Below are 24,141 nucleotides of genomic sequence, written 5' to 3'. Positions count from 1 at the left end.
CCTCTGTGGGCTCCAAGGGCCTTGTTGGCTCATGTGTCACTGCAGGGAGTTGCTGTAGCTCATGTGTTTGCCAGGGAGAAGTGCAGGACTCCTCCAAACATTGTGTCCAGCCTTCGGCGGGGTGATGGAGAAGCCAAGGGCTGCACGTGGGCAATACCCAAAGCTGCTTGTTCCTTTGGAAAATTAAAATAACTTCCTTTAAGGGACTATGTAAGACAGAAGATGCTGTTGAAGTGCCAAACTGCTTCTGTGTCTCTTTCAGAGTGACCCCGAATTTGTTCAGTGGAAAAAAGAGCTGACGGAAGCTTTCACTGAGGCCCAGAGGTTGCTGCGCCGGGCTCCAAAGTTTCTCAATAAATCTCGCTCCACAGTTGTAGAGCTCTCGAAGCCACCGCTCAGCCACAGGAACAGCAACGGGCTGTAGGAGACACGAACCACGTTCACGTAGGGAGAGCTACTTGGTGAACATGCAGAGTGTCCCAGAATCCTTATGAATGACTTTGTGCAATCCTGGACGCGGGATGTGCTTAAAAGAGGAGGAATTCGATGTTTACAGCGTGGGATCATGTCAGAACTCTGTCTCTGGAGGCTGTGAAGACTGGAAGGGTGGCGGGTGGATTCCTGCTCCTGCAGCGGTGGAAGTCACCAAGCGTAGAGGCTGCTCCTTGCTCCCACGCGTCCCCACTCCCGGCGGGGGCCCGGATGTGCTCCGTTACTCTGGAACTACTGATGGAAGGAAGAGGCTGTTTTCCCTGCGATCCCCTCGTTTGGTGGCACCAGGCCTGGGGCTGGCGCGGGTGCTGCTGGCTGGGGTGACACTCCACGGTGACACCGACGGACCCGGAGCTGCCGCCCTGTTGGATGACCCTCACTCTGTCGTGTTGCCATGTCCTTTCCAACCATTACTGCTGACTCTATAATAACCTTTCTCCATACTGCTGATGATCAACAGTGTGACTCTTATGCACTTCAAAGTACTGAATTCTAACTGTCCTGTGGTTTAAATGTTATTGCTACTTCATGGGAGCGTTGAACTCGAATTATTCCCTTGGTTTGTTGTACTCACTAATAGTAGCTACCACCGTTTTGCTTCTTCTACGTATATGCAGTACTATAACTGACACAATAGAGTAATAATTGGTGAAGAGGAATTTATGGTAGCTTCATCTAGTGCTCTGTTGTATAAATTGACTATTTTAGCACAGTTTTTAAAGAGCAGATTCCTTTTGACAAGTTTACAGTGAACATAAAGACAGTTCTTTTCCATTTCAGGTCAACTGCACTTTTTAAAAATTAAAAAGAAATTATTCAAATCCAATGCATTCTAGTGCATGTGCTGGGTTCAAATGTCTGGGTACCTTGGTACGTATTCTGGATCACTCCAGTTCTGGGACTCGTGGATCCTTCTCTGTTGTACACAGGTGTGTTCTCATAGCATAGATATCCCAGTTCTCTCTGTAGCTCAGCCCAGGAGGTTCGTGCACATATCACACAGCTCAGCTTGTGAAAGGATCTTTGATTTTTCTCTTGTAAAGAGTTCAAACTGTCCACATTGTAAACAGTCTGAGAAAACTGAGTGTGGTACTGACAGAGGGAGCTGATCAAATGCCCGGTTTTTGTTAATTCTACTTGAGGTATCAGTCGTGTTGTGCTGAACTCGTGCTGAAGTCAAGATCTAATCCTGAACTGTCCAACAGCTTCAAGCTCGTCCAGTCAGCCTTGCCCTGGGTGTTGTGATGGCTTGTAAGAGAGAGGTCAGGGCTGAATTTAAGCTTTTTTTCTGATTCAGTGAACACCTTTGAGAAGATTTTCTTCTCAGCTCTGTAGGTACAACTCTCAGAAGTCCCCAAAGACAATGGGAATTGTGTCTGGTAAATGAGAGCAGAAATTGCCCTGACAGCTTCCCCCATCCCCCCAGTGTGCATGTTGCTGTCAGACAACCACAGACTTCCAGACCTCTTTCCTTGTTGAAAGGTAATAAAGTTGGCTGTATTGGCTTCTAGAAGTGGGGCTGGGTTGTCTGCAGAGCCCATGCAAACTCTTATCTGACCATCAGGGGCTTCATCAAAGGAAAAACATCCTGGAAAATACCCTCTGTGAGTCAGTGATTACTTTCAATGATTTTTTTCCCCATTTATTTTCCAAATTATTCCATGTAAAGGGTACCAGCCTCTCTGTCATTCCTGCTGATAAGTGTCATTGAGCATCTCAGCTCCTCTGTAAGGAGCAGTGTCCAAGTAGTCGGTCAAAGGTTGGACTCAAAGATCTTGGAGTTCTTTTCCAGTCTGAATGATTCCATTATTCTGTGTGTGGTATTTAAAAATGCTTGGGATAGGAAATGTCTCATGCCACTGGGTGTCGTTCAGCTCTCCCTACAATATCATGCAGTGCTCTTATTTTTCTTCATGATTTAGAAAACCCCTTCAGATTGCGTTCAAAGCTGCTCACGGTTCTTGTGTAACTTGTTTGTACTTTTTTAGTCCATGGTCAGTTCCATTCTTCTCCTTCACCTGTTTTCCATGGCTGGTTTTTACTCTCACTCCTTATTGGCAGTCTCTGCTCAGCAGATTCTGGGTGCTGGTGTCGGTGAGGAGGGGGAGGGACAGGGCAGCAACTGGGAAATCATGCCTCAAAACCTGAGTTTATCTATGAAATGAAGGCTGTGTACTGACTTAGGAAATTACTTGTATTTTGGAGTTGGGATGGCCCCAGACTGTGCTTGTAATCATGGCCCTTACTGCCTCGTCCCGGTCCACCCTCAGTCAGCTCTCCATCTCCAGTGAGAGTGGGGCAGTAGCAGATTTGGTTTTCTTTAGTCAACTGATTTGAACGCGGAAAGGCACGTCAGGCACGGCCTTGTCTTTTGTGCATTTTGACCGTATTTGTAGATATTTGTAGGAGTTGTATTTTTGTTAATGTTCAGGGAAGTAAAGAAATTAGAGCTTCAGGCATCCACAGCATTCATTCAGCTGAGTGAATGATTAAACAGACTTTTAAACAAATTATCTGAAAGTCCTCTTAAAAAGCATCAGCTGGACTGAAGATTTAAGCGTGCGCGGGAGTTGTTTCTGATATTCCAAAATGGAGAATTACACCTGGATAGGGCCACGTTAAACACCCCCTGACACATCCACGTCTCTCCAGGGCTGCAGGGATTATATCGTGATTGTTCCTTGTAGCTGGCAAATGCAGTAGGACCAGATCCTGGAAAGCCAGCAGGAGTAGTGGGATGGGAGAGAGCTGGGCTGGGGGTCCTGGGGCATTTTGAGGAGCTGCACCCCTGCTCCCTGTGCTTTTTTGATATGTGGGAGTTGCTGTAAATTAATGTCTCTCTTGAGGAATAGGGATACAGCGAATTCTGGGCAAAGTCAGGTTTCTATGAGTAGAAATTTAAGTGCAGGAGAAGCAAAGCCACAGTTATTCCTGCTGCAGGCTGAGTGAGGAACTGCTTGGAGCAGGGATGAGCTTGGCTGGTGTCTCCTGACTGAGTCAGGTGCTCCCTTGGACGCCGGGTCAGATCAGGTGTCTCGTCATTGCAGGTATAAATTTGTATTACTCAGCTTTATTTGGTAACTGTTTTGCAAATTCATTAACCTGTTAATGGAACATCTATGAATTTTTTTCAATCCTTCAGCCAAGTGTTGGCTGTCTACTTCTCCAAGTGTAAAAGCTTCTTCCTGTTAGTTATGTTGAGCTTTATGTCTTGTTCTTGTCCCTGGTCCAACACAGCCTGTGGCCACAGGCTCACAGGTTCTTCCCAAACTGTTGCTGTGAGATAAGCTGGAGTAATGCTGGAGTGGATCCAGCTTCGATTGACATTCCTGGTATGTTCTCCCGTCCCCCATTAGGCTTCAAAAAAACTTGGAGCAGGCTAAAAATAGCTGAAAGTATGGCTGGGAAGCCTGGCAGGTAGGGAGAGCAGCTCCAGGGATAGACCTTGGCTTAGTCACATTCAAATTTTCCTCAAATTCGTGGGGTTATCCTGAGCAAGGCCAGGAGCTGGACTTCAATGATCCTTGCGAGTCCCTTCCAACTCAGGATATTCCATGATTCTGTGATTCAGCACCTCCCCTTTAAAAACTCAGTGGAAGTTTTTCTTCTCCCACTTCCGTCCAGGGGGAAAAATGGAAATTGGATTATGAGGTTCGGTTTGGTTTTGATATAAATCAGGTGTTTGCAGCGCAGTGTGTAGGTGATGGAAACGCTGAGTTTTTGTGCTAAAACAGACCTGTTTTGGTTGTGGTCCTGTCCAAGTGGACACTGTTGTGCCCAGGAGAGCTGCTCAGGGGTTGATGTTGCCCCCTGAGCAGGACCAAGCCCTGGCACTGTGGTGACTTGGCATTGGCATTCCTTGGGTTTACAGTAAATCACTCATAAGGAGTGACATCCCTGGAGCTCTGAGTTGCTCTTCCCCTGGCAGCTGAACAGCTTTAGGGCCAGGTTCTTTAATTCCTCGTCCATATCCACATCCCACAGCCGTTGGCACACGGGTGTCTCCGTGCCCCTCTCAGCACGTGGCAGTGACACGGTTCCTTCAGCTCTGAGGTGTTCACACCCAGAATATCCCTGGAGGAAGGACTATTTGAAGTGTACAGTAGACAGTAAATAATTCTAATTGTGTTGATTAATATAAGGAATGAGTCAGTTCTATGAATTAAAGAAAAAAAACCTGAAAAGCGTATTTTGACAAAGCATAGTATTAATTTTAATATTGTACAAAAAGGAAAATATCTAAAATATACAGAGAAAAGATGTATATCCAAATGTCTGAGGAGTTTCAAGATAATCTACTTTTGTTTCCTGTTGATTTCTATTCCATGGTGTACATATTGTGTGGATGGAACATTGGCTGTTTTAATACTATTGTTAAATTGTATTTTTATTTTGTGTTAAACTAATCACCACAGACTCAGCTTTATTTTGTTTATGTAAAGGTTGCTATGCTCTGTAGGTATAAACCCGAGAATTCTATTTTAACATAAAAAGCATTTTATATTATTTATTAAATACATGTTTCTCCAACTTCTGACATTCCACAGAATTTCTGCTCCGTATGTGTATGGAAGTGGCAATTCCTTTCAAGCAGGATCAGCCAGCTTTATTCTGTTTTTCATTCTAAAGTGGGAATAGTCTCCCTGAGGATGTGCAGCTCACCCTTGTCCCCCAGCACAGGGACTCTGGACTCTGTTGGGGCTATCTCAAGGTGGATCATGAATGCAGAAGCACCTGGAAAACTCCTGCAGATCAACCCCTTGATGTGGTATTTCTAAATTTCCCTTTTATCTCTCAGCCTTCCAAGAGCGTTTATTCATAGGAGTCTGTGCTGGGTTAATGAGAATCAGTGACCTAAATTGGGGCAAGGAGTCAGCTTGATGTTTGATAGAGCTCAGCCATCAGCTCAGGGAAGTGCACAGCTCTAATTCTGAGGGTAAGGAGTGAGTGGAGGAGAGCCCAGAGCGCTGCTGGAGCTGGAGAACTTGGTGTGGGGGCCAGTTGAGGCGTAGGGCAGGGATGGGCTGCAGGCAGCCACAGTCACCAAAATGTACATACTGGAGATGGATTTGGTGCTTAAGAGTGATCACCTGATCCTTAAAAACAGGCCAGAGCCTGATGAGGCAGCAGCGGTGTCTGTCAGGGAGCCGGGGCCAGGGCAGGACCCTGCTCCGTGTCACATCCCAGGAAGGGAGTGGGCACTCCGAGACCCCGCAGGGACCAACCCTCGGGTGACCCCCATGCTGGACCCCTCGCTGTGGGTACCATCCTGGTGTCACTGTGAGAGTTGCTGCCACTGGGCACGTCTGTAGAGAGCCAACCTCAGCACCTCCTTCCCAGGTGAGGTACAGAAATAACCCCAAATTCAGCAGATCATCCATTTCCTAAAAACGATTCTGGTTGTGAGCGTGGCCTCTGCAGGTTGAGGAATACTCAGGGTATTACAGCACATGCTCTTAATTGCCGCTGTGGTGGACTTGAAGGTCTGTGGTGGTCAGGGCTGATCCCCATGACATCTCTGGGGTGAAATCTGGCATTTTTTTGCTGCTGAAGCCCTCTCCTTGCTGAGGGGCTGCCTGGAGCCAGGGAGAGATCCATTCCGTGCTCTTGGAGTGGGGAGGGATCCCTCCCTCACCCTAGAGCAGTCCCTGCCTTCTTTCCCATCTCACCCTCTCATGCCTGCCTGATCCCACTGAATTTTGGGGTGAGCTGGAGCTGCTCCTGGAGGGAGGTGAAGCCCCATGATGGGTAAGACTGTACTGGTGGCGTTGTGGCTCCTTAGTGTCTCCCCCTGAAAGCGGACACGGTGGGGACAGCACTGAGCCTGGTGTTGCTGGCCTGAGGTGTGTCCAGTCAGGGCTTTGGTAGAAAACTGGGGGACAGGTTTAGGAAGGTGGTTGTTCAGAATCAGGGTTTGCCTGGGTTTGTTTAACACAATGTGTTTCAAGACTGGAAAAGGAGGTGGACTGGGGTGACTTGTACAGGCTGGGAAGAGACTTTCCTGGCTGTAACAGGGATTTTTTTCCTTGGAGAAAGGGAGAGAGCAGAGAGTAAGTGAGATGGCACATAAAAACGAGTCTGAAAAACAGAATAAAGTGGGAGCATCCTTGGAGAGGGGATTTGTTAGCACTTTCAGTGCCTCATTGGGTCCTTCAAAACAAAAAGGAGCAGATTCACACGAACAGCTACTCGTGATGAGGGAAATGATCGAAAGAGAACCTGTCCGAAATGTGTAATTAATGGTAAGCAAAGCCAGGATCTGTAAATAACTTTAGATATTGTATCGATGAGATCATTCCTTGTTTTATGTACTTGGCTCTTTCCATATTTATTGTGGGGAGGAGGGTCCTCGTGCCGGGTGAGCCTGTGGCACGTCCCTCGGGCTCCTCACGGACTGTCCTCGGAGTTTACAGCCCTCGCCCGTCGTGGCGGATGTGCCGCACTTGGTTCTTTCCGCCAGTATTTTTTTAACGGATTATTTTGGCACAGCTAAGCTGCTTCTGTGTGTTGGTCAGTACAACTGCTCTCCTACGACCAGACCCCAATAAAAACCGTCCTTTGCGTGTGTGCTGGCGCCTGGTTCTTTCAGAGTCACCTGCCCCTTCCCACTGGACTGGGACGGGCTGTACCAGACTGGGCAGCTGCTCACAGGGCACTGCTGGACTGACCCCTGTGCCCCATCACCCCACCTTGCCCCACACACAGGTAAGTCTCTTTGCTCACCCCTATTCCTGTGCACGGTGTTTATCCTGATTTTTCCCCTGCTGAGGGACACACTGGTTGTGTCTTGATGGTGGTATGGTGCTTGCTGGGGCGATCCTCAGTTGGGAATCCCCGACAGGGACTAGGAGATATGTGATGGGTGACCAGTGGTGGCTTTCTACCAGTGCCAGAGGGATCCCCAGGAATGCACAGGCCCCCTGTGGCTTCACTACCATCCGGGACCACGTGCCCTCGTGCTGTTCCTTGATAGAATTGGGGTTGGTAAAATGCTTGGAGCAACCCTCAGTTTTCTGCCACGTGACTCCAGACTAACAATCCTCTTTCCTTTCTCATTAGCAGAGCTTTTCCAGCTGGTGCCCTGGGCATGTCTGTGGACCTTTTCAGGTCAGATGCAGAGCGGCTGAGGGGGAGTTACACTTCTTCAGCTGGAGTTGGCCTGAGCCATTGCCCTGCACCCTGACTGGGGGTCACACTCTGTCCTGCATGGTCACCACATGTCCACTCTGCTGACCCCCTCCCACCTGCCCTGTTTGGGTGCTGACCATGCTGGTGTTAGTGCCAGGGGCTATTTTGAGCTCTGCTCTCAGGTCCCTCTCCAGCTCAGCTCCATCTCAGGCTGGGGCTGGTGGGGAGAACTGGGGTGCTCTGGGGAGCCCCGTGGTGGAGCTCTGAGCCATGATGTTGGGGATCACCCTGGGGTCCCCTCCTGCAGCAGCAGAGCGCCTTGGGTGGGCTCAGGCCGAGCCACAGAGGTTCTCCCACTTCTGTGGGTTGCAAAAGTGTGCACCAAGGAAGGCAAAACCAGCGTGTTGGGGAGGGCACAAGTGACACACGTGTGCCAGGGAAGGCATGGGTGACACGTGTGTCCCAGCCGGTGCAGAGGCCAAGGAACAGGGGAGTCCCGCTGTGCCACTGCCTCTCCCCAGCCGCGGCCCCGGTGCCACCGCCGCGGGTATTTTTAGCAGTGACATGTGTCACCTCAGCTGCCACCGCGGCGGGGGCGGGGGAGGCGTGTGCTGACCCTCCGCCGCTCCCCGCACGCCGCTGTCGCTCTCTCGCGGAGCCCGGTGCCGGCGAGGGCCGACAGCCCCCCGCGCCCGCAGCCCCGCCAGGTACGGGGGCTCTAGGGGGGCACCTGGGGGTGGGGGTCGGGGTCCGGACGGGCTCTCCGGGTGCGCAGGGCCGTGGGCCCCTCGGCCGGGAGGGTTATTTTTAGTTAGGAATGGATGGCGATAGCGGCAGCCCCGGCTTCGGGGGCGGCTTCCAGGCACGAGGCTGTGCTGGGGAGAGGCTGCCACGGGAGAGGGGTTGGGAACGGGGACGGTGCTCCCTGCCCTGTGCAGGAGGTGGCCAGGGATCTCTTAGTGGCCTCGGCTCTTGGCACCTACCGGGATGGCAGTGGGAGCGAGTCCCAAACGGGGACCAGACCCGAATGGCCACGGCCCAACTGGGGCCACATCCTGCACCTGGGCGGGGAGAGCAGAGTGGTGGTGATGGTGATCCAGGCCCTTGCTGGTGCCGTGCTCTGTGTTTGATCCCCTCCGTGCTCGGTTTCCCCAGGTACAAGGCAGGACGGAGGGTCCCGCTCGGGGAGGTGACAGTGCCCGGCCACAGGCACCTTCCGGGCTCTGCCGGCGCCGCTCGGGGCCGGTTCTCCCCGGGTCCAAAGAGCCCCGGGTGAGTGGGACAGGGTGGGGAGCAGCGCCGGTCCCGGAGGGCACGTGGCCCTGGGGGCTGCCGCCTGGGAACGCAAGTGACATTCCTGAGCCGGCTCCTGGCCGCTCCGGAGCTCCTGCTCTTTTTACTGTACAAGGAGATGCGGCCGCCGGCAGGGCCGGGCGAGCCCCGGCGCTCTCGGGGCGTGAATGATCCCGACAGGTGAAGCCGGGGTCAGCCCGCGGTGGGGCACGGCCGGGCTCCCGCGGCCACCCAGACCGGGCCGGGGGGTCCCACCACCACCCCGCTGCCACCGACACTCTGTGCAGCCACTTCCCCACCCTGCCTGGCCCTTGCCAGGCCTGGAGGTGGCTGCTGGTGGCAGTGCCCTCTCCAGCACTGCCATACCACCCATCCCCTTGTGCCCGAGCTGTCACGCTCCATTTGGTGCTGTGAGCTCTGGTTGGGCAACCCCCAGCAAGGTCACGGTGCTGCCGGCCCGGCACAGCTTGTGGCACAGCCCTGGGGCCAGCAGCAGCCCATGGCTAACTCTCTCCTCTCTCTCTGCCTGGCGTGTCCCCACGTCTCTCCCCACAGCACCGTCCAGCCTCGCTGCCACCATGGCCATCTCCTCGCGCCTCGCGCTCTGGGAGCAGAAGGAAAGTCTCGGTCCAGGATGGCACCGGTGGTGTTTCAGGGCTGGGTGCTTGTGCCTGCCCGGGGGCTCAGTCCTGGGGGGTTGCACTGCAGCAGCCTCTGGGGTTGCATCCCCACAGCTCCCTGCACTCTTTGCTCTTGTTGTGTCCAACCCTGCTGGCTCCAGGCTCCTTCACAGCCTAATTGTTTTGGCTGGGGTGATTTTGCTGCTGTTTGATGCACATGAGTCTCTGCCTGTCTGAGCCTGGCTGAGGCCACTGGGTTTGGTGCTGGTGCTGCTGAGCAGGGCTGTGGCTGGGAAAGCTGTGGGAAGCGGGGCTGGTTTTGGCCTGGGGCCTGGCGCGGAGGGACGGACCTGCAGGGTTGCATGTGGCCGTGGTGATGCTGGAGCTGTTTCTTGACTCACTGCAGCCAGGACAGATCCTCCTGTGGCCGTGCTGGGGCAGAGATGGCAGTGCACGTGGGCTCCTGCTGCACCAGCCCTTGGTGGCCATGGAAATCTAAGTGCTTCTCTGTGGGCTTTTCTACTCAGTGCTTCTGCTCGCCACAGCATCGCCGAACCAGCCTGGTGTCCATGGGTGGCCCATGGCCTCTGGGAGCCTGGGCAATGCCTGCAGCCGCTGGCAGAGCAGAGCAGGGTGCTGTTCCCAGCTCCACTGCCACTAACGTGCCCACGGGGCTGTGCCATGCTCTGTCCCCGTGCCCACCCCATAACCCACCTCTGCTCCTGTGAACAGATACGGGACGAGGACCGGGGGCCGCCCCCGTCCGCGCCCCCCCTGCTCCTGTCGGTCATCCCTGGGGGGTTCATCAAGCAGCTCGTGCGGGAGACCGAGAAGGAGGCCAAGGCAGCGAGACAGAGGAAGGAGAGCAAGGCGAGCGGGAAGGAGGAGGTGAGTGGTGGTGAATCCCACACTGTGCCGGGGTGTCCTGCTGGGCCACTGTCCGTGTGTCCCTGGGTGTCCCCAGCTATCTTCAGCTCAGAAAAGTTCTTCGGGGGCCAAGGGACTGCATGGCCCCATGACACTGGCCACAGTCAGGAATCTGGGGGTGTTTTGCATGAGCTGAGCTGGAAATGTGGTGGCTGCAGCAAGCTGCAGCCCTGCCCAGCTCCCAGCCTCCAGCAATTAATGCTGGAGACTTCCTTAATTCAACTTGCCATTCTTGACTTGCTTAATTGGAAGATGAGTAATTAAGCAGAGTGTGAGGCTCTCTAGTTCAGTGAAGAGTGCAGGAAGGGGAGCACAAGGCGTCTCCAGGAACAGCACCAAGTGATGACCCAGGATGTGGTGGGTGGAGGGTCGGGATGTGGCCAAGGAGGAGGAGGAGGAGGCCACCACTGATTGCCACCCTGCAGCCAGGTTCAAGAAGCCACCCATAGCCATCATCTATGCCCAGAGAGAGTGGACTGGGGCTGGAGCTCCATGTCCTACCTGGCTGTGTGTGGCACAGTCAAACCACGTGGGGTTTCAGCTCCCAAGGCTGGGCTGAGGTTGGGTTCTTTGCCCTGTCCCTGTCAGATTCAGCCCCTCTCCTTTGCTTGGCAGCCCGTGGGGAAGGACGGCGAGGCCCGAGCTGGGGACGCCCCAGCTGCCAGAGGACGTGGGGCCAGTGAGGAGCCACTGCGGAACGGGCTGAAGGTAGAGGGGCAGGGGGGCAAGGGGGTCACAGCCCCCCCGTGCAAGGAGCTGCCCCCTGAAAAAGCTGCACCTGCACCAGGGACCATCCCCAGAAAAACTCCATCCCCTGCACCCAACCTGGCAGTGGCTGTCCCCAAACCAGCAGAGACATCCCCAAAAACAGCAGAGACCCCCCGGAAACCAGTGGCAGTGTCCTCAAAACCAGCAGAAACGTCCCCAAAACCAGCAGAGACGCTCCTACAAACCAGTGGCAGCGTCCTCAAAACCAGCAGAAACGTCCCCAAAACCAGGAGGAACACCTCCAAAACCAGGAGAGACCCCCCGCAAACCAGAGGCGCTGTCCCCAAAACCAGCAGAGGCTCCCTCCAAACCAACGAAGATCACTCCCAAACCAGCAGAGACCCCTCGCTTGGAGGTTCCCAAAGTAGCAAAGCTGTTGTGCCCTGAGAAGAGCCCCAAGGACACCCAGCAAAGGGGCAACCCCCCAGCTCCAGCCCCTGCCCTCAGCCAGGGCCCCCAACGTGGCAACAAAGTCCCAGCGAAGGAGGGGGACGCACCCAAGGGGACAGAACCTGAGAGCACCAAGAAGGAGAAGGGGACACCCCCAAGGCACGAGGAACCCTCAGACAAGGTGAGAGCCCAGAGGGAGCTGTTACCAACCAGGAAAGAGCTGGAGAAGATGAAGAAAGATGTTGGAGGTGGCAAGAAGGAGCCAAGGGAATTCAAAAAGCCTGAAAAAACCACAAACAAGTCAGAGGAGCTCAAGGGACAACCGGAAGGAATCCAAAAGAAGTCCAAAGATGTGGGAAAGGAGGTGGGGAAGGTGAAGGAAGAGCTCGGAAAGGGTAAAGAGATGCTGAGAGAGAGCAAAGGGATGGACAAGAGCACAGACAAGGATGAGGCTAAAGAAATGCTGGGAAAGAGCAAAGAGATGAGCAAGAGCACAGTCAAGGACCAGGGTAAAGAGGCATCCAGCAAGAGCACGGACAAGGACCAGGTAACGTGGATGCTACCCAGGGTTTTGGGGCACTGATGTAATTTTCTGGTTTCATGTAGCTCTCCCCATTCCCATGAGCTTGGCTGGGGGTTGGAGGGAAGGCAGACCTGGGGCTGGACAGGCAGGCAGCAGAGGGACAGGGAGTCTGGCTGTAAGTATTGCTGTCCAGAGGGCAAAGGCAGTTTGTTCAGCTCAATTTTCCTCCCACTCCTGCCCAATTCCCCTCTCTCCTCTCCGCAGGCTCCGAGGGATGTTTGGTACGAAGCGGAGAAGGTCTGGCTCATCCAGCAGGACGGGTTCACACTTGGTAACTTGCCTTGCTCTGCCCTCACTCTCCAGCACCAGAGATGAGATGTGCTGGGAGCAGGATGGGCACTGGGTGCTGTGCTGGCACAGTGCCCGTCCATGCCCCAGTGGGGCTGTGGTTGGATTTGACCCCTTGGCATCTCCCCATGCCACAGTGGGCTCTGCCCTGGGCTGCCTCGGCCGTGCCAGGCTGGAGAGACTCATCAGCCTCTCGTTGCAGCCACGCAGCTGAAGCCAGACGTGGGGACACCCGAGCTGCCGGCGGGAAGGGTGAGGGTGCGCAGGGACGAGGACGGCACCGTCACTGAGGTGGACGAGGACAGCGTGCAGAGGGTGAGCCCCCTCCCCAGTTTGGGCTGGTGCAGGGACAGGAGCCCTGATGCAGGGCAGTGCCTGGGCCTGATGATGCTTCTCAGGCCATTGCCCCAGGCTGGCTGGGTCCCAGGTGTCGGGGTGCCAGCACGGTCCGGCACAGCCTGTGCCATGAGAGCAGAGCTCGAGGTATCTCTGGCTCTCCTCCCACAGACCAACCCCCCCAGCCTGGATCAGGCAGAGGATCTGGCCGCCCTCATCAGCCTCAACGAGTGCAGTGTCCTGAACACGCTGCGGCAGCGGTTCCGTGCCCGCCTGCCCTGCACCTACGCGGGGCCCAGCCTGGTGGTCATCGCGCCCGGCCCCGCGCCCGCCGGCGGCGCGGTGAAGGTGAGCGGGGGGAACCGTGCGACAGCGGGATCTCCCGTGGGAAGCGTCGCCGACCCCCGGGGGGACAGTGGCGGAGGGCGCCGGGCGCGGCAGTTGCCGGCAGGTGGCACCGTGGGACCGTCACAGCGCGGGGAGGCTCTGGGGACACGTGGGACCGGGGATGCTCTGCGGACACTCGGGACCAGGAATGCTCGGGGCAGGGATGCTTTGAGGATGCTCAGGGCTGGGGATGCCCTGAGATCACTCAGGACCAGGAATGCTCGGGGCAGGGATGCTCTGGAGGCACTCAGGACCAGGGATGCTCTGAGGGATGCACCGAGGACACTCAGGACCAGGGTGTCCGGGGAGGGGGGATGCTCTGAAGATACTGAGGGCCAGGGATGCTTGGGGATGGGGGCGATCTGAGGACATAAGTCTCGGGGGTTCTTTACCCTGGGGAGAAACCCATCACCCTGAGTGTGAATGTCTTCAGGTTTTTCTCTACAAGAAACCTGTTTTGGGATTTGCTCTGCCACTCTCTCCCTGCCCACAGGCTCCCAGGGGGAAGCGGGACAACCTGCCCCCACACATCTCCTCGCTGGCACACAGAGCCTACAGGAACCTGCTGATGCAGCGGCAGGACCAGGCCATCGTCCCCCTGGGGCGCAGCGGGGCCGGGAGGACCAGGTGCTGCCAGAGTGCCCTGGAGTACCTGGTGGGCACGGCAGGCAGTGTGGACGGCAGGGTCTCAGGTACAGGGCTGGGGGCTGCTGGGAGCCCCCACAGCGATGGTGCTGGGCGGAGGCCACACATGGAGACTATGCAGGCTAGGGGCACACAGACACAAAGGTGATGCTATTTCCGTCTAATGGCCTCGGTTTGCCCCATTCCTGGCCTGATTCATGCCCCTTGGGGTGGCTCCCGAGTGGCCAGTGTGGCTGTGAGTGCCACTGTCCTCATCGCAGACCCAACAGATTTACGGTTTTGATGAACACCAGCATGAGCACCAGGAGGGAATTACTGGAATTATTCCCGTGCTTGGGGCAGCACTTTCCCACCTGATCAGGTTACTGGTGACGTGAGAGGAAGCGCTGCTCAGCACTCAGTGGCTTTAGAGGGCAGGGTTGGATTTCGGAGCTCTCTGGGTACATGGTGCTCCTGCAAAGGGCTGACGAATGGCCTGGAGCAGGGTGGAGGCATGGTCAGGCTGGTACATCCCCTTCCTGTCAGCAAGCACCTGCTCCCCTGGTGTGGGATGCTGACCCCATGCCCAACCAGTTCCCTGAATGCTGGAACAGACCTCTGGGAGGAGCAGGCAGAGGTGAGCCAGGAGGAGATGCCTCCTCCAGGAATGCTGTGGGACTCAGCGGGGCTCTGGTGCTGGTTTTGCAGTGGAGAAGATCCAGGCAGTGTTCACAGTCCTGGCAGCCTTTGGGTCAGTGACCACTGGCCACAACAGAAGCTCCACGCGCTTCTCCATGGTCCTGTCGCTGGATTTCAGTGCCACTGGCCAGATCACCGCTGCTCATCTCCAGGTACCTGTCACCTGGTGAGATGGGAGGGCTGTGGCTGAAACTGGGGGTCCTCAGGATGGGGATGAACCACTCCTGTGCTGTGCTTCCCGGCCAGGCTGGGTGCAAGGAGTGATGCTCCACTGCCTGCTCTGCTCCCTGCTCCTTCTGGACCACAGGTGCCTAAATGGCACCTGAGCAGGAGCTCTGTCAGCCTGTCCCCCTCCCTGGCAGGGAGCTCAGAGCAGTGCTGGGATGAAATGTTTATGAGGAAATGTATAATTCAGCGTTTCATTAGCAGCACCTCACAGGGCCGCCTCGAGCTGACACCTCTGAGGGCTTTTATCACCATCAGGGCTCTTATCAAAGGCTCTTTAATCAGAGCTGCTTATGCCCCCGGGCCTCCACTGAGGGAGGACAGGCCTGGAGCACCAGGGCTTCCCACTGCTGCCCTGCTCTGCTCTGGGCACTGGCAGGGAGCCAATGGCCTGGCAGGGCCATCCTTGTGCAGGAATGGGAATGTGCCCACTATTACCATCCCGGGATGTTCATGGGAGGATGGGACAATCTTGGGGGGGACAAACCCAGCTCTGGGGTCAATGCTGGCACTGAACACTTTTGGCAAGGCTGGGGCTGATCTGGGCTTGTTTCAAGCCCAGGCAGTGACTTACCCAGGTCCTGCAGTATCTTTGCCAGCCATCACACTGCCCAGACCTCTGGAGGTGTGGAGGGACTGCGAGTGTTGCGCCTGTGCACTGAAATGTTGCCCCTCAGTGCCTGGGGCCCAGTTTGCTTGCACAGCCCTGGGCTGCAAGAGCAGCCTCCCAGTTCAGCCTTGACCCTGCAAGGAGAAATCCAGCCCCTCCTTGGCAGGTCCCAGTAGCACCTTCCCATCTCCAGTGCGCTCTGTTTCCTCCCCAGACCTTGCTGCTGGAGAGAGCCCGCGTTGCCCAGCAGCCCGACGGAGAGAGCAGCTTCAACGTGTTCCCCCTGATGCTGGCGGGGCTGGATGTGGCAGAGAGGTGGGTGTGAGGCTCCCACAGCACCGGGCGGCTCCGCTCCCCCCCCCGGCTGCCCAGCTGGTGGGTACCCTCTGCCCAGGGGCTCCCCACTGTGTATACCTAAATTCTCTCCATCTAGTGGGGTTTTTGAGACCCCTCTGATAAGAGATTGTGAAAGTGACTGTGTTAGTGACGCTGCAGGGGTCTGTATACACTTATATTAGAGATTTTTGATGAAATGGGCATTTTCTGGTGCTTTTTTGCCTCTTCACTAAAGCTGAAATTGGGTTGATAAGTGAGGCAGAGACACCTTTCTCTCTTGCTCCGGTTCCTCCCCAAGCTGTGTGTCCCTGGGTGAAGGCTCCTGGTGTGTCAGGTGCCAACTTGTCCCCCTTCGTGGAGCAGTTCTGTGGTGACTTGTCCCACCCAGGTCCCTTGGATGGTGCTGTAAAGGGGCTCTGTGGGTGCCAGAGCTGCTCCTGGGAGGAGGGCAAGGGATTGGTGGTACTGGGGCAGGCGAGGAGGGAGGTTGACTTGTTTTCTGTAACTACTCCCAGGACGATGCTGCACCTGCACCAGGTGGCTGAGAGCAATTCCTTTGGGATCAAGCCGTTCACGAAGGTAGGGAGAGAGAAATGCTGGAGTCCTGTGTCCACCTGCAGTGGGATGCTGCAGTGTACGCCCTTTGTCACCCCCACTTAGAGGATGTCTTGGGGTCCTTGGCTGCTGGGTGACTCGTAATGATGCCTGGAATGTACTGGAAGCATGGAGGGAGGAAGTGAATGTCAGGATGAGAGGAAGGGTCTGCCCAAACAGCGCCCAGCACTCCTCCAACAGTCCCAGGGGAGCTGTTGGGACTGGGGCTGCTCTGCCTGGGATCTGTGCTTGGGTTTTGGATATGCCCCATCCAGGTTGGGAAAAAGTTCTGCTGCCCCGATGTTCCCCTGCAGCAGCAGCTCCTGGGAGGAAGTGTATCCTTTGGGGAGCCCAGAATGTGATTTTTAGGGGCTAAAAGCTCCTCAGCTGATTCCCAGCTCCAAGCTCTCATTAGCCTGAGCCTTTTGCAGAACCCTGGCAGATTGTCCACGAGCCAAAGCACTGGGATGAATTGCAGCAATTTGCAGTTACATCATCTATCAACAAATCCAATATTCCATCTTAATTAGGGAGCTCCTGTGCCGGTCCAGCAGCCAAGGGAATCAGTTGCTGGAGCAGCAGCTCCAAGGAGGGCACAGTGAGGTCCTCACACTGCTGATGTGGCAGATTTGGGTTCCGAGATGGGGTTTTATTCTCCTTTCACAGTCCCCAATTCTTGTGGGTTCCTCATCTCAGCATGGAGGGTTTTCCCCTGGTCCTGGCCAAGGTGGGATGCTGCCTGCTGGAGCCTGTATTGCCAGGGCTGCACAGAGCAGCCTCAGCTCAGGGAGTGCTGCAGGGGGGTGTCTGTGGTGGGAGGTGGCAGGTCCTGCTGGTGGCTGGGACCTGCACAGCTATGGGCAGGTGTGTTTGGTGAGAAGTGAGGGGATGTGTTGGATGGAACCCTGGGCAACCTGGTCTAGTGGAAGATGTCCCTGCCCATGGTTGGGGGTTGGGATGAGATGAGCTTCCAACTCAAACCACTCTGGGATTCTGTGACATAAAACATCTCCAGCTTCTGCTCTGTAGACACTCCTGAAGTAGGAATTATGTCCTTGTATGATAGGGCAATGTAACCCAGGCTTGTTCCTAACACCACGCTCTCAAGGAACCTGCCAGGGGTTTCTCCATCTGCCCAAACCATCAGCAGGATCCCTTATTACCTTTTCCTTGCTGGCCCAATGGTTTCCACTCTCCCTTTTGTCACATACCCCCTGTGCCGTGATGCTCTGGCAGAAGCAGTGATGTTCCCCCCCATCTCTTCCCTCCTGCAGCCCGAGGAGAAGCAGAGAGCCTCGGCAGCCTTTGCCCAGCTCCGGGCTGCCATGGGCACACTGGGCATCGCCGCAGAGGAGCAGGCGGCCGTCTGGCGCATCCTGGCCGGCATCTACCACCTGGGAGCCGCCGGCGCCTGCAAAGGTGAGGGGGCTCCTGCAGAGGGGAGGGGGCTCCTGCTTCTCCATCCCTTACACCTCCTCTGGGGGCTGGAGGTTGGAGAGGGGAGGAAACGTGTCCTGGTGGTGTTTGGCACTGGGGTGTGTGGGGCATGGGGGGGTGTGCGTGAGTGATTCTCATCCCGAGGTTGTTCTATTTCTGGTGGCTCCAAGCTCTTTGTCACCCATGGAGGAGCTGGGTGATGTGGGGTGCTGGTCTCCTGTCCCACTGAGGCTTCTGGAGTGGATCACCAGCTGCATGTGGACAGGACAGGGCTGCAGGACATCACCTTGTGCCAGCTCCTTGGGAAGGACCAGGGTGGGTTACTTGTTCTTTGGCATGTCCCCAATGACACTGCAAAGGTACAGCTTCAGGTAGCACTGATTTTATCATCTCTTGAGTGTCTACCACAGTAACTGAATTATAATAGGCTGAGTCTGGATGAAGATTGTATTTATAAAGACTTTGTTAATACAGGCGAATAGAAATTGCCTTATCCCTTATAAATTATTTCAGGACGTGCTCTAACCCGTTTTAGAGGCAGCCACATTGATTTACACACTTCAATTTATGAGGGCTGCATAAAAGCTGCCGTAAACTAAGCCATAGACATTTATAAATGTCTCTGCAACATGTCATAACACATCTTATGGTAATTTATGCCATTAATCATTTATTAATTATTTTAAAAGGATGGATACTGGCGTCACTTACAGTGAGTTCTCTTTCAACTCTCTGGTGTTTTCTTTCCCCATCTCCATCTCCTAATGCCCTTCCAACTTCTAAATATGACCCCATGGTCACATGCTGATGTGTGTGAGAAGGTTTTTGCCAAAAAAATATTGAAAGCCCCTTGGCCCTGTGAGTTTTCAGGAGAGCGGATTTTGGAGGTGCATCTCGTTTTGGGAGTGCTGAGCTCAAGGGCAGGTGGAGGGACGGTCACGGTGGTGGGGAAGCTTAGCTGCTTTGCTCAGACTTCCCGCACATTCTGTCCTGAGCCCTCTGTAAGTCTGGGAGGGAACTGAGTGTTGTATCCAACAAATACTGTACAATTCTTTCAGCATGAACAGGAATGGGAATAACGGGTGCAGACAGGGCTGTGGCTCCCAAGCACACTCAGGTGTGGGATTAACAACCAGAGCATGTCTCAGCGTCGCTCACTCTGGTATTGATTCCCCCATCGTGTGTCAACAAAAGGGGAGAAATGAAAGGAAATATGGATAAAAAATGGATCAAAGCCAGACGGAGCAAAAGTCTCAGTGGGGGCGACGACTCTTTTAATGTGGTTAAACCTGTCTCCCGATAGCCACCTCTTCCCTTCCCCTTACACGCCCTTTGATGTTGTGTATTCAAGATCCTCTCCTTGAAATCTCACCAAAGGGAGCCTCAGCGCTGGTTTTTCACGGCATTCAGGAGCGCAGCCCGGCGCCTCTGCCATCCCCATCCCCCGCGGCGGCCCCGGCACGTGTTAAATGGGCCCCAGGGCGGGTTAAAGGCACCTTTTTCCCTTCTCTCCTCACACATTCAGTATGTTCAGGAATAAATCAGGAGGGAACAGCACCACCTCTCCCTGGATGAGAGTGGAAAATGAATTAGCAGCTACAAAAACACCGAGAAGAAAAGGTTGAATTTCAAAAGCCTGCTTTGCTCCATCCCGGTGTCAGCCCTTCCCGTTGCCTTTGAAACGTGTTAGAGCAGCTCTTTTAGTGGGAAAGCAGCCTGGAAGCCGGAGGCCAGCGGGGCATCCCGGGTACCATTCACCTAAGTGCTTCAGTCCCTTTGTGGGCTGCAGAATATCCCGTTTTCCTTTATTCACTGCCTCTTTAAGCGGGAGGGAGGTTTGGGGCGCAGCGGGGGTCGGCGTTCAGCCCGCTCTCAAGCTGTCCCTTTTGCTGGCTGATATAAAAATAAAGCATTGTGGCTCCCTGAGGGCTCCCAGCCCTCACCTGTAACGGAGGTGATGTGATTCCAGCAGCTGCAGGTCACCAAATCCTCCTGGTGCTGCCACAGGTCTGTTTCGTGGTCAGGACAAATCACTCCCCCCACCCCCCCAGTCACTGCAGTGAGGCTGCTGCAAACCCAGGGTCCTGAACCCCTTAGAGGGAGGAAAACCACACCGGAGGTGGGGTCTGGAACCTGCTGGTCAGATGGGGAAGGCTCTTAGCTCCCCCAGACCCTGCAGAGGGTGGTGGTACCAGGGGAGCATCATGCAGACAGGGCAGCAGGAGGGGTGGGAGCTCCCAGACAGATGAATGGGATTCTGGGGCCAGTGTGTGACACCCACAGCAAGTAGCCTGGGATGAGTGCCCAAGCTGCTGGCAAGTGGGGGCTCCACAGCCCAGGTGGATCCTGCACTGCCCCACCACTGTGGCATCATGCCCTGGGAGGCAGAAGAAGGAGCATCCTTGTTTCAGACCCAGGAAACCGAGGCATGGAGCAATTTAGAGACGGGCTAGTGCTGTGTCGAGGCTGTAGCAGGAGAGGCTGAGCTGGGGTCCCTGTGAGCGAGGCAAGGCTGGTGCTGACCCTGTGTTTTCCGCCTGCTCCTCTTAAAAATTAAATGGGCCAAAGTAATCCCCTTTAGGTGTTAAAGCTGGTGAGTTTTCCATCATCACATCACACCCAGGAGGGTCGTGTGATGCTGCTGCTGGTTATAGTCTGTGAAGTGTTAAATGGTGCCTGGGCTCCTCTGGGGCTAAGTGGAGCCTCTCACTTGTCTCAAGGTGCTGGAGTGGCCAGTGTGGAATGCCAGCTTTTGGAGCCCAGCTGGCACAGCAGGCCTGTGCAGCCCTGGCTCCCAGCCCTCACCTGTAACGGAGGTGATGTGATTCCAGCAGCTGCAGGTCACCAAATCCTCCTGGTGCTGCCACAGGTCTGTTTCGTGGTCAGGACACCTCCCACCCCCCACCCCCCAGTCACTGCAGTGAGGCTGCTGCAAACCCAGGGTCCTGAACCCCTTAGAGGGAGGAAAACCACACCGGAGGTGGGGTCTGGAACCTGCTGGTCAGGTGGGGAAGGCTCTTAGCTCCCCCAGACCCTGCAGAGGGTGGTGGTACCAGGGGAGCATCATGCAGACAGGGCAGCAGGAGGGGTGGGAGCTCCCAGACAGCTGAATGGGATTCTGGGGCCAGTGTGTGACACCTACAGCAAGTAGCCTGGGATGAGTGCCCAAGTTGCTGGCAAGTGGGGGCTCCACAGCCCAGGTGGATCCTGCACTGCCCCACCACTGTGGCATCATGCCCTGGGAGGCAGAAGAAGGAGCATCCTTGTTTCAGACCCAGGAAACCGAGGCATGGAGCAATTTAGAGACGGGCTAGTGCTGTGTCGAGGCTGTAGCAGGAGAGGCTGAGCTGGGGTCCCTGTGAGCGAGGCAAGGCTGGTGCTGACCCTGTGTTTTCCGCCTGCTCCTCTTAAAAATTAAATGGGCCAAAGTAATCCCCTTTAGGTGTTAAAGCTGGTGAGTTTTCCATCATCACATCACACCCAGGAGGGTCGTGTGATGCTGCTGCTGGTTATAGTCTGTGAAGTGTTAAATGGTGCCTGGGCTCCTCTGGGGCTAAGTGGAGCCTCTCACTTGTCTCAAGGTGCTGGAGTGGCCAGTGTGGAATGCCAGCTTTTGGAGCCCAGCTGGCACAGCAGGCCTGTGCAGCCCTGGCTCCCCAGCCCTCTGTTCCCTGGCAGGGAGGAATCTTGTGTCTGTCAGCAATCAGCCCCTGCCCAGCCAGCTCAGATGAGAACAAGTGAAAACAGAATAAATCAAAGCCGAGAGTGTTGAGGCAATTCCTCTGCCTGCTCAGCACAGCCCTTGATGTTGGAGTCCTTCAGTCAGCATAGAAAATACCAAGAAAGGATCAAAGGGGAAGGGAAAGGGGGGGTGTGCTCTGAAGCAGCACCCAGCCCTTGGGCCATGCTTTGTGCATCCCCTGGGCTGCTACCGGGTCCCCCATGGGTTTCCCAGGATGTGCCACCTCTTGTCTCCATCCCAAACCCTCTCCCCTGCCACCAGCCACCAGCTGTGTTTTAAGGGTCCATTTTAGCTGTGACCCACCCCCCAACCCCCCAGCTTCTCATCCAGCATCCAAAAGTGCTACTCTGAGGTTTCTGCGTGACTTTGCTTGGCTGCTCCTATTTCTGCTCATTCCCCGTGTTCCTGAGCACGTGCCGGCCAGCTGCCTCCACAGCACCTGGATTTGTAAAAGGATTAATCCTGCAGATTACTCCCCTATTGATTTTAATCATTAAGCTGGAATCATTATCAGTGGATGTAAGTACCGTGTGGAGCTCTGCCACTGCTGCGGGGAGGAATGCTGCTCCTGGGCTGCCGGGACAGCAAACACTGCTGGGGCCAGAAAAGATGATCCAGGATTTTAAGGGATTGCTTTGTAATCCCATCAGTTCCCATCAGCACATCTGCTGGTTTTCTCCACTGAAACTCTTGAAATACACGGCGTTACTGATGCCTGGCTGATGGCAGCCTGGGTGGGTCACAGGGTCCACCTGGTACCTGGCCTTGCCCCAAATCATTTTGATTTTGGAAATGCGCATGGGAATGGGCAGGGTGTTTGCTCTACTGGTGCTGGCCCTGCCTGATCCCCTTGTGCCTCTCTCCCCCTCCCCAGTTGGCAGGAAGCAGTTCATGAAGTTCGAGAGTGCGAGCCGCGCCGCCGAGGTGCTGGGCTGTGACCCGGAGGAGCTCAGCACCGCCGTCTTCAAACACCACCTGAAGCAGATCCTGGCGCAGGTGACGGCGCGGGGACAGCGGCCGCCCCTGGCTGAGGAGAGCCCAGCAGGTACTGGGATGCTGCATCCCCGTTCCCTTTATTTTGGGGGATAGGGAATTGCGGGGTGCAGCACCTGGAGCGGGTGAAAGGTCTGCATGGAGAGGCAATGCACCCCGTTCTTCTCAGGCAGTGAGGCCCATTTAGGTATGTTAATATTAATTAAATCGTTGACTGTGCTGCCCTCAGCTTTCCAGCTCCTGCCTGTCCCTCCTTAGGCACAAAAAGATCAGGTGAACTCAGATAAGTGATTTGGCTTAAACACTGTGAAGAACTCTGCCTTTAAAAAGGGGAAACCCCCTAAACTGAGAGGGCAGCAGGGTGGGCTGCAATCCTGAGTACCATCTCAGCTCTGTGCTGGCTGAACTTGGCTGGAAATAAATGATGTGTCTGTGCCTGCTCTTCCCTCCACCTGTGCCAGGGCCGAAGATGACGGGTGTGGAGTGTGTGGAGGGAATGGCCTCGGGGCTCTACGAGGAGCTCTTTGCTGCTGTCGTCTCGCTGATCAACAGGTACAGAACTGCCAGGCACTGGGGGGCTGGGGAGGTGGCAGCCCCTTCTCCAGGGGTTGCTGAGGAGGAATCTTTGCTGGGGCTCTCTGGAGAGAGGAATGGAGCAAGTGACTGATGCCTGCTGGAAAAATAGGAAGTTGTGTGGGAGTCTTTGTCTGGGAGAGCACACTGGCACTTGGGACCTCCTGTGGCACAGGCAGCCTGGCACGGAGACCTGGCACCGTGAGTGCCCAGTTGGCATCACTTCTGTTGTCTGTGGGTGAATTCCAGTGGTGTGTGTGTGTTGTTCTTTTCCCAGGTCCTTCTCGTCCCAGCACCTTTCCATGGCTTCCATCGCCGTGGTGGACACCCCTGGCTTCCAGAACCCGCGGCACCAGCGAGCAGAGCGAGCGGCCACCTTCGAAGAACTGTGCCACAACTATGTGCAGGAGCGGCTGCAGGGGCTCTTCTATGAGAAAACCTTCCTTTTGGAGATGGAGAGGTACAGAGAGGTGAGGAGCAAGGGCTGGGAGCAGCATCCCAGGGAGCAGCTTCCTAGTACCTGGGGATGGGGCTGCCTTTGGCCCAGTGGATCCCTGTGCCCTGCTGTGGTGTGAGTGAATAACTCAGTAGCTTTAACGGGAGGGGTGTTGCAGAAATGGGGAGTCAGTATGGAACTGTAGCCTTGAGCTGTGTCTCTCTTTCCCTCCTGCTCCAGTCCTGAATCCTCTTGGCTGTTTCTGACATGCCAGGGATGCCAGGCTCTCTTGGTGTCTTTGTGGAACTCCCCATGGCAGAGGGGTTGGAACTAGATGATTTTTTAGGTCTCTTTCAACCCAAACCATTCTGAAATTCTATTATATACTTGCTCCAGCTCAGGAGGCTTTGTACCCTTCTGTTGGCACAGCTTACTTTTTCCTCAGGTGATGAATAATAGAGAATAGAAAGGAAAATGATAAATTATTGCAGAAATAAGCTGCTGAGAAACCTACAAGCAGAGATGAACTTATTATTAGGCTTGCAGGAGTTACTTTAATGCCTCTAGCCCTGGGAAAATGGTTGAATTCCCATGGTTTAATACTCACACATCACTTGCTCCGAGTAAGGATAGATGTGCCCTTCACTAGTGATGAATACG

General features: G+C 55.1%; 2 protein-coding genes across 3 annotated transcripts in view; both read left to right on the top strand.

Moving 5' to 3' along the window:
- The window catches only part of GRK3 (G protein-coupled receptor kinase 3), a 66,338-nt gene extending 59,279 nt beyond the window's left edge, over positions 1-7,059 (top strand). For both annotated transcript variants that reach the window (XM_050318371.1, XM_050318372.1), the window contains one exon: positions 263-7,059. In XM_050318371.1, coding sequence (XP_050174328.1) covers positions 263-424 — 162 coding nt within the window. In that variant the 3' untranslated portion in view covers positions 425-7,059. The remainder of the gene's footprint in view (positions 1-262) is intronic.
- A 2,432-nt stretch (positions 7,060-9,491) lies between these two features.
- MYO18B (myosin XVIIIB) overlaps positions 9,492-24,141 on the top strand; it is a 55,387-nt gene continuing 40,737 nt past the window's right edge. Inside the window, exons 1-15 of the mRNA XM_050318746.1 lie at positions 9,492-9,528; positions 10,264-10,421; positions 11,076-11,415; positions 11,459-12,165; positions 12,406-12,472; positions 12,692-12,804; positions 12,997-13,173; positions 13,706-13,904; positions 14,545-14,687; positions 15,585-15,685; positions 16,222-16,285; positions 17,575-17,719; positions 22,354-22,524; positions 22,934-23,024; positions 23,323-23,515. Coding sequence (XP_050174703.1) covers positions 9,492-9,528; positions 10,264-10,421; positions 11,076-11,415; positions 11,459-12,165; positions 12,406-12,472; positions 12,692-12,804; positions 12,997-13,173; positions 13,706-13,904; positions 14,545-14,687; positions 15,585-15,685; positions 16,222-16,285; positions 17,575-17,719; positions 22,354-22,524; positions 22,934-23,024; positions 23,323-23,515 — 2,706 coding nt within the window. The remainder of the gene's footprint in view (positions 9,529-10,263; positions 10,422-11,075; positions 11,416-11,458; positions 12,166-12,405; positions 12,473-12,691; positions 12,805-12,996; positions 13,174-13,705; positions 13,905-14,544; positions 14,688-15,584; positions 15,686-16,221; positions 16,286-17,574; positions 17,720-22,353; positions 22,525-22,933; positions 23,025-23,322; positions 23,516-24,141) is intronic.

Source organism: Myiozetetes cayanensis, unplaced genomic scaffold (assembly GCF_022539395.1).
Source record: "Myiozetetes cayanensis isolate MyiCay16 unplaced genomic scaffold, myiCay2020 scf21, whole genome shotgun sequence".
Lineage (NCBI taxonomy): Eukaryota > Metazoa > Chordata > Aves > Passeriformes > Tyrannidae > Myiozetetes > Myiozetetes cayanensis.
Note: the sequence above shows the minus strand (reverse complement) of the source record. Positions and strands in the feature narration are given on the sequence as shown.